Source organism: Morone saxatilis, unplaced genomic scaffold (genome assembly GCF_004916995.1).
Source record: "Morone saxatilis isolate NCDOM2014 unplaced genomic scaffold, NCSU_SB_2.0 Contig8, whole genome shotgun sequence".
NCBI lineage: Eukaryota > Metazoa > Chordata > Actinopteri > Moronidae > Morone > Morone saxatilis.
Genome location: NW_023340257.1, coordinates 3,468,972 through 3,478,648, shown reverse-complemented (window position 1 = coordinate 3,478,648; position 9,677 = coordinate 3,468,972). Strand labels below are relative to the sequence as shown.

The 9,677-nt window shown below is 43.4% G+C and overlaps 1 protein-coding gene across 1 annotated transcript in view; it reads left to right on the top strand.

Annotated features, from left to right (window-relative positions):
* Window positions 1-9,677, top strand: part of phldb1b (pleckstrin homology-like domain, family B, member 1b) — a gene marked incomplete at its 5' end in the record, with an annotated part of 83,807 nt that overhangs the window by 62,512 nt on the left and 11,618 nt on the right. The window contains 3 exon segments of the mRNA XM_035679766.1: window positions 6,847-6,963; window positions 7,097-7,199; window positions 8,862-9,204. Of these exon segments, the coding sequence (XP_035535659.1) occupies window positions 6,847-6,963; window positions 7,097-7,199; window positions 8,862-9,204 (563 nt within the window).

The window sequence follows — 9,677 nt, the reverse complement described above, 5'->3', positions numbered from 1 at the left end:
GTGTGTGTGTGTGTGTAAGCAGTGAACACAAACAGAAAAAGACTCCTCACCACATTTACCTCTTTAACTGGCAGTGACTTGTGTGTAAACCTGGTGATAATCAGACTAATCTAAAGAGTCCTGCTGAGTTTGTGTTTATAATGTCGAGTTGTTGATGATTGGTGTGTCGAGCAAACTAATCTTTTAATGGTCACCCCATTGGTGGACTATCATTGTTTAACTCAGAGATGTTGTCATAGCTGAAGCTGTAACAGAGGGAGAGCAAAGTTTCACACATTCCCTTTAACTTTACTCTTTGTGGAGACCAGAACTTGTATCTAGCGTCCCTTTATGTTTTCTGTGGGCATTAAAAGCACTTGTTCTGAATTGTTAAAACAGGAAGCGCTCCATATCAGCGAGGCTGACCTGTTGTTGGAGGATGTCCACTCCTCCCAGCATTCCCTCTGTCGAGCCTCTTCTTCCTACTTACATCCCTCCCCTCCCTGTCAGTTGTACCCCAGCAGCCCTACGGAGGTAACCCGGACTAATGACCCCTGCATGAAGCCCTGCTGTTCCCCCCCTCCCCTTGCTGTGTGTGCGACTCATCCCAAAGGTCACCCATTGTACTGTTAGTGTCCTATTCACACACACTTTCTAATTGCACCTGTGCCTGGTCGGGTTGCTTTTTCCAATAGTTTACAACAACTATGTTAAAAGAGGAGCCAGCACAGTAGCTCTAAGTTGAAGTTGGGTCTGTTACCACCCCAGGGATGTAGTGGAGGGTGCACTGAAACCCACATGTAATCCCGCTATGCTGACCATTTTATAAGTACACGAGTAACCAGTGTCAAACAGGACAGTAGGGGTGTAACAGGAGTCACGGTTCGGTTCATGCCCTGGCTTTAGGAGTCATGGTTTGGTGTGAGTTCGGTACAGCAGGACAAAATGCATACATTACTTTTCATCTGGGTGATGCCGTTGAATGTGCATCAGCATGTTTGATGTGTTTTCATTCACTTACGGTGTCTTATCCCCAGCTCTCTGTTGCTGCTGTAGCTGACCGGGAATCTGGATTGTTCCCAAACAAGTCATTTAAAGCACAGTCTTCCAGTTCAGGCGTTTCAATTGCTCTGGCCATAGTGTGACTAACTCGCACGCCAATCAGATTGTGCTGTTAACCTCAACACATGCTGCTAACGGCGCACGGCTAAACATTTCTATGTGCGCTTATGTACTTCAAGCCTCAATCTACATAATGTGTAGTCTGCGTGCAGCTGCGTTCACCGGACCGTGACTGTTACACCCCTACAGGAAAGTATGTAATGATGAATCAATGCGTTTTAGAGGTTCATACCTCATGGTGCTCAGCAGCCAGAGGTCACCATTTCAGCATCTTCACCACTACATCACTGGTTGTGGTAACAGCCAATAAAAGTACCTGTGTGTGATATCCTGTGTGCAGGACGGTTTTTGAAGCTAAAGATGCACTTCCTGTTGCTTGGTGTGTTCCTGTTTGACTGTCTTCACATGCACCGTGCACCTTTTTTTAGCTGTAATAACAGCCAGTTTCTCAACTATCTCTATGGGCTTGTGTGTTTGTTTATGTACTGTACATAGAAGTACGGTACAGTGTTGTCCTCATGGCTTCTCACCCTGTCTGACTTGTTGTTGGCTGTTGGCTGGCGGTCAGGAGTACATGAAGCTGTCGGACGTCTATAAGATGTACGGTGGCAGTGGCCGCCACGAAAGCATCAAGCCCGCTTCTCAAGGCCGCTCGTTTGCCATAGATGCTGCATTAGCTGGCGCCTGTGAGGTACCATGACTTCCTGTCTGTCTCTTTCCTGATTGGCTACTGTCTTGACTCTGATTCTGTGCTCTCCTCTCTTTGTCTCTGTCTCTCCATCCTTCCATTTTCATGTCATGTTGCTCCCTCTGCTGGTTTGCTGTTAATCAAACTGACTGTACTGTTGGCTTTGCTCTCTGCTATATGAGCTTGTGGTGTGAGCAGCTGCTCTCCTCCCTCTGTACTGTGACTGTATCGTGTCAGCAATATACAGCTTTCATTAGGGTTGGGCCGATAAATGCAGGTTTATCTTTAAGGCAACCAAAGGCTGGTATTTTGTATCAATAACAATAGTCAATAATAGTTTGTACACTGTAAAATAACTTGATTTGTTAATTAGATTGTTTATGTCAGTGTCAGTAGAATACCTAAGTTTTAATACTGGTACCAAGGTATTTAATAAAGGTATTTTAATGTGTGTGCTTAATAGAAATGAAAGGAAATGAGGTGAGGGAGACAGATGGGAATAATGTGCAACAAACATATATTACTACAAAACCAGTTTTTCTGTTTATCTTCTGATTAACGTAACAAGCAATACTTGACCAATCAGGGTTGTCTGCAGGGTTGGAATTTTAGGCCTTAAAATGTCTAAAATATTTTTTATGCATTTTTGGTCTAATATATAATTTAATTGAATTAAGTTTAGCCTGTTGAAAACAGTATTTAATTTTTTTAAACACAACAGCCAAAAAATAATCTAAACAAATACAATACAGTCTAAAATGAGCAAAGTTGTGGTTTAAGTGAGGAAGTATCAGTTTTTGGTTGGTCCCCTGTGATAGCCAGCTCTAGTAACATATGAAAGGTGATGTGTACCTGCTACAGACTATGTTAATGGCAGCCTGCTGTGGCTAAACGCTGGCTCCATATATCAGTCCAACTCTGATGTTGACAGTGTGAGTCGTGCTGTCCTCAGCTGTGTGTTTCCTTTCAGACCCCCTCCCCTCACACCTTCATGATGCAGAAGGTCACTAGGTGTACTTGATATGTTTCCCTCCTGCTGCCTGTCTTGCTGACGTGTGTGTCTTCACTCCTGTCTGTCTTTCTCCTCCCCTCTCCCTTCTCCTCCTGTGTGTGTGTGCTGCCTTTGGGAAGGAGTATGTGACAGTGGGCCAGTTAAATCAGATGTATGGGATGCCAAAGGTGGAGTCATCCCCCACATCCCCGCTTCGCCAGTCCCTGCAGCCTGGAGCAGTAGACCCCGCCTTCTCCTGCCTCCCCTCTCCTCATGGCTCCTCCCTCTCTCTCTCTGTAGAGGTGTGTCTTCCTTCCTTCCTTCCTTCCTTCCCTTCTTCCTTCCTGTCACGAGTTTAACCAAAAAGTTGTCTTTTTTTTATGATAACGTATACTAACAAATCAGTTTGAGTTAACTTTCTTTTCTACCGGTGTCAAAATTCTGTGATTTGGTTGGTTTCTTCAGTCCTCTATGACAGTAAACTGAATATCTTTGAGTTGGTGGATGAAACAACACATTTGAGGACATTGCTTAAGTCAGTTGTTTCCAACTTGGCCTTCTTGATTTTAAGGGGTGTAAGAATAATGTAAGAAAATATACACATTAGGCCTAGCAGCATTTTGTTAATTTCTGTCAGGAAAACTTGATGAAATTGTTATTTTTATTATTATTATGTTGACTAAACTTGTCAACTTATCAAGTCCACTTGACTCTCTGCTAAACAGCCTCATGTTGCATTAGAAAAGTATTCTGCTAATACAATAATGGCCAGGCATAGAGGAGAAGAAAACACAGAATGTGTCAAAAAACATGTGTATTAAGTTTGCATGTTGTGAAAAATGTGGGAAAGACATAATAAAGACTAAAAAACTAAAACAAAAAAAGTTCCTAAAAATATCAGGAAATCGAAAAAAGATGCAATATTCACATGAAACAATCTGCTAGAACTTCCTTCAAATCACTCGTTTTACACAACCTCCTGCAGTTATCAGTGGAGAGTTTGAAAAGGCAACAACAGACACGGTGTTGTGTGCATTGTCACTGAAGAAAGAACACATCAATCCTACATTTGTTAACTGCCCCCCTGGAATTGTTTCCATAAATTATGTTATTTGTCCCAACAGAAATACTCCAACACTTAAATGAGAGGACATGAGACATGGACATGAGAGTAACAGATTTAGCTTTTGTTTGTATAAGCTAAATCTGTTACTGTTACTTACAGACATACAGGTGGTGTATATTGTAAGTGTCACAGGATGATACTAGACTCTTTTCCTGTCACTGTGGAAGTCCGTGGAGACTCTGTGATGTTACTGTATTCGTCAGAGTCAGGAGCTCCTGCTGTCTGTTGTTCTGCAGGTTTGCCTCCAGTCACAGACTCCCATTGTTTCCAAAGATTCACCAGAAGTAGCTCACAGCCATGACTTTACTAATATAACCCATCACATTTGATATGGTGTGTAATGAAGTTTTCCCAGGCCATGTCTCTGTATCCTAAAATTAGACTGTTGTATCAGAACTGAAGCTGAATGTTAGCAACAGCTGCATTACGTAAGCAGCATGTCTCAGTCAGCTGTTTGAAAGGGTTTTTCAGAACAACAGAGAGAGAACAGACACGAACCCAAAAAACATTTAGGCTGGAAGAAAACAACATAAATCTAGTTTTATTCTTTCAGATATGTGTGTATTAGGGTTACACATGTCCTGGAAAACCCTGAAAATCTGGACATTTAGAGACTTGTTTTCCAGTCCTGGAAACACCTGGAAATCGATCAAAATGACCCGAAATAATATATGTTGCACTGGAAGGCTTTATTGTATTTTACCCCCTTAACCTAGGTTCGAAGAAAACTGTAGTAAGCTGCAGTCAGATCACCGGAGATGGTGAAAAGACCTGTAATAAACCTGCGTCACCTCATCATGAACGCTTAATCATAAAAACTAAAACTGGAGATAAATGTATAAATACTAGGCCTACTGCTAAATGTTAGGACCATTTGTAAGCAAGTGCTGGCCTGTATTGTCAAGAAAACTTAAAATGTCCTGGAAAATAATTTCTTAAAAAGAGTGGGAACCCTGATGTATGTATGTCGAAGGGTGAGAACCAGAGGGACATTCTGGGCAAAGATGAGTTATTAATCAAAAACCAGAAGACAAACTGAACTATTTGGGGTTAAAAGGGTGTAAAGTGCACTTAGAAGATTTTTTTTTTTTCATTACAAGTCAAAATATGGTTCATCAAGTAGGTTGTCAAGTTGTAATATTAAATATTGAATTTAATAAACAAAGTCAGGGCAATGTATGGTCATTTACTGTGTTGGCCTTCCTGTAAAGTTGGTCCAGTGTCACTTAAACATCATTCTGGTTCTCACCCCTCACTGTACGTGTTATGCTCCAAGTACTTAAAACTTTAAAAAAAAAAATCAGATGTTAACTGTTCTCGTGAGAAACTGGGTCACTGCAGCAGCTACATAGAATTAGAATAGAGACATGTAAAATAGGGATATAGCAGCTGGAGGGTATAAAGCATAATGCAGCTGACAACAATAATGTGTTGAAGCTATTTAAGAAGAAACCTTAATTGCAGCTTTTGAGGGTGTTTCTACCCTCTTCCTACTGTCTTTGAATGCTTTCTAAACTCCTCTTGTCTTCTTCCTTTCTCTCCTGTCCTGCCTCTCTCTGCCGCTCCGCCGTCTGCTCTCCAGTACCAGTCTGAGGGCAGTAGGCCTCACCTCTCCAAGCTAGATTTAGAGCAGTGGTACCAGGAGCTGATGGCTGGCTCCAGCCAGCTCTGTCCTCCCCCTCTGCCAGCCAAGTCGCTGTCGGGCCGCAGAGCTGTGCTGCAGGTAGAGGGCCTCTCTTCTTTTCTACTCATTTCTTTTTCACTTGTTCTCTGCTGTGTGTGTGTTATTATTCCTCTGCTCAACCATCAACTCGCTTCAAGTCACATCCGAGCAGCTGATTGTGTGTCAGAGGACTAGAGGAAGCTGCATTCACGTTATATGGAAAAGACCATCTTCTCCATTGAAAAGTACACTGCAAAACGACCCTTCTAGAAACAAGCCAAATATTCTTACATATAATCAAATTTTCTTGTATTGGGCAAAGAAATGCCATTGCCAGTGGGGTAAGCCAATTTGCTTGGCTATAATTCTTAAAACCAGCATAGAAATCCTGCCACTGAAAGACTGTAATGGGCCTTAAAACAAACAAAACAACTAGAAAAAATACCAAAAATGGCTGAAGGTTGTGCTGATTACAAGCAATGAAAACTCAGTTATTTAAAAACTTATTTATAGAAATCTAGGTCACCTTATTGAGCTGAAATTAATCATTTGAATCTTAATCTAAGATAATAATAATTTAATTTTTTCAGATTATCTGTCTCATGTACACTCTCAGGATACAGTGATATTTTCAGCAAATATGATAAAAAATATATTTTTATAAAAATGACCTACTGCAGCTTTAATATTAGTCTGACAAATGAAAACAGAAGTTGCATGCTGGAGCTTTTTCTTGGAAGTGGAGTCTTTACTTTGGAGTAAAACATCATGTCTTAAGTCTGTAATAAAGCTGAGAGTGATCGCCTGTAGCAGATGTCTACAGACTTCAATCACCACTTAAATAAAGTTAGAATGTGTGTGTGAACACTTTCAACTCATTACTTTGAACATCAAGTCATTCCCATAGTACATGAATGCAGCATTAACTTAAGAGAGCCTGATCAAAGAGCTATTCAGTGAAAGGGACTAGGCGGCTGTTCCAAGTGCGTGTGTACTAAACTGCAGCCTAACTCATATTGTGTGTAGGCTCTTTGATATTTTTTCCATCAGTCTTTGATGCTGATTGAACCTTCATTTATTAATTCCAGCGTTTTATTTGAACAACATCAGCAGCACTCACAATGCTAATCATGCTTTTAACCGTCGTTTTCCAGCAGGTGCTTTCAGCTCATCCATGGTGGATTTCAGCTGTGCTCCTAACATTGTTGTCACCATCTGCCGTCACATGGCTTTGTTTTAACACACTTCCTCGTCTTGACCTCTGTGTACTTCCTCAGGTGTTCCGCTCTAAGCTGGACAGTGATCCAGGCTTGTCTTTTCATCAGCCTAAATCAGGCTCCGCGTCCCCTCTGCAGCACGGAGCAGCGACACTGGGACGCAACGCCAGCTCAAAGGTAGACGTCTTCAACAGGTGTACTGATGTGTGTCCACCACAGTTCCCTCTAAAATCCAGATCATTATTTCAGCCCCACATACACCAATTTCTGACCTTTATCCCTAACATTACTGCTCTCTCGCACCCGGCAGAGCCCCCTGCTGGCGGCCAACAGCACCGGCAGTCTGCCCAGGAACCTGGCTGCAACCCTACAGGACATTGAGACCAAGAGACAGCTCGCTCTGCAGCAGAAAGGTGAGTGACCTGGACCTGAGTTCATCCCAAACTGTATCTGATGCACACTTTTTTTAACCGGGTGCAACCGCATATTGAACTTTTATGCCGGCGCATTGATGCAAATCTGTAAATCTGACCGTCCCTACGAACAAATAAAGTGCCAGTTGCAGCAGCTGGAGATGTTCATACGACTATGGAGCACGCGTACATGTTGACTTTTAGAAGGATACAAAGTCACAGAGTTAAACATCTCTACATCTTTTCATCATGAGTAAACACTGTAGGCTGTTACACTGTTCTGCTCTTCTTCCCAGAGCTCTGTGCATGTGTGTGCATGTGTGTGTGTGTATGTGTGTTGTTTGACTAAGTGGATCAGAGGAAGGCAGGCAGTGTTTTAGCTCAGCTGGCTGCCACCCACGGGTGCGGGGTTAGTCACATATGTCAGTGTCTGCAGTTCAGGTTTTTCTTCATGTCTGTCTGTCTGTCTGTCCCTTTTTTTGTGGTCTTTTACTGCACCGCTGCACCACAGAGCCCCAGACCTCCAGACAGAACACCATAGAGGGAGGCTCAGCAGGTAGATGGATCGCAGCGTCCAGGAGATGATGATTTCTTCTGTTTCCTTCATTCTGTAGAGCGGGATTCATCCTGTTTGTTCATGTACTGTCTGAAATTAAGTGTGACGTGTGTATCTCTCCTGCCAAGGGTCAACACGAAACCTGCAGAGAATAATCTCTTGTTTAAATGTCCTCCTGCCTGTTTTATTGCTCCAGTCACTGAGCAACGGGTAACCCTTACTTGTACAGTGATATGAAGCAATGTATTAATTAATCATTAAGCTAACTTGAAGTCATTAACAATCCAGACAAAAGAGAATCAGAGTATTGGATGCCAGCACTGTGCAGAGAGCATAACAGCCAATCAGGAGCCAGTTTGAAAGCTTCAGCACAGGTGAAGACCAAAGACTGTATGTACCTAAAAAATTCAAGTCTCATCCAAAACCTAAGCCAGTCTGGCAGGTTACTTTTATGATTTTATCCATCAAAGTTAACGTTTACCACAACTTGACACTTGGCGGCTGTGAATTTCAGACCCTGTCTTCCCCTAACCTCCCCCTCTCTTCATCCCCCTCTCTTTGTCCCGGGCGTGTCATTAACTCCTCTCCCCTCCTCGAAGATTTCTTTTCATCTTTTGTCTGTAACGTCGGGCAGTCTTTCTTCTTCCATCAATCTTCTATGAATGTTCCCGCTGGTGGAGAATAAATCTTGCATGTTCACCGTTCAGCGAGCTCCTCCTTTGGAGTTATCGACCTGGGCACTCCTTCCCAGATGTGTTTTGCCCATTATCAGGTGCACAGCAGCATGGATCTGAAATGAGAGTTAGACAGATGGTGAACTTTGTGGTGGCGGGACTTTTTTGCAGTTCTGCTCGAGCTTGTGTCACTAAGAGAGCACATACTTGTATGTGTGGTGCGTGGTTGTGGGCTGGTGCTGGTGCTGGTTCAGTTAAGGACCTTCTCTATAGCATGTTGGTTTAAACGTGGTGGTGTCCCAGCTCTTTAGGAAACAGACGGACCTCTCTCTGCTGCCTCGTTGATCGGGTTGCTTGCAGGTTTATAGCTCCATCTTCCTCCTCAGTTCAAAATGAGAACGCACCCACTGATCATCACCCTCCTCCCTCCAGGTCAGCAGGTGATCGAGGAGCAGCGCCGCCGTCTGGCCGAGCTCAAACAGAGAGCGGCGGCCGAGGCCCAGTGTCAGTGGGAGGCGCTCCACGGCTCCCAGCCCCACCTCATGACCTCGTCCTCCTCGTCGCCCTCCTACTCCCCAGTCATGTCCTATAGCCCCGCGCTGAGCCACGGCTCCGTAGGCCCCCCACCTCTGGTCCACCACTCCATCCTGCACCACCAGCCCCCGTCAGCCGGAGAGCAGCCCTACGACACGCTGAGCCTGGAGAGCTCCGACAGCATGGACACCAGCATTTCCACGGGCAACAACTCGGCCTGCTCACCAGATAACATGTCCAGGTAGGACGGAGGAAACATACGCACTTATTTAGTCCATCCTTTGAACCCATGAATTAATATGAGTGAGAACATCCATATCACAGAATCAGCCAGTGTTACTAAGCTTGTCTGCAAGAAGATATTAAAGCAGCAACAAGGATCTTTCATTTTGTGTTGATTCTGGTGGCCCCTGTGGACAATAACACAAGTGTCTTTACCGCCTCGTTTCATTGATTTCAAGGGGTTTCACATTCCTGTAATGAGGATTGGCATTGGCTGTACTAGGACAAAGTCTTTCAATGATGTATGTATTGGCTTATATCTCATCCTCACATATCTCCAGGCCTGAATGACTGATGACTTTTGGACATTTTGAATGAATGTCTTTTGAGTCCATTGTTTTACTACTAGTTGTATCTGAGAATCTATGTCTTGGAAAAGTTTAATTGAATTTCAGCCTGTGCCATGGCTAAATTAATGTTACAGTTAGAGGA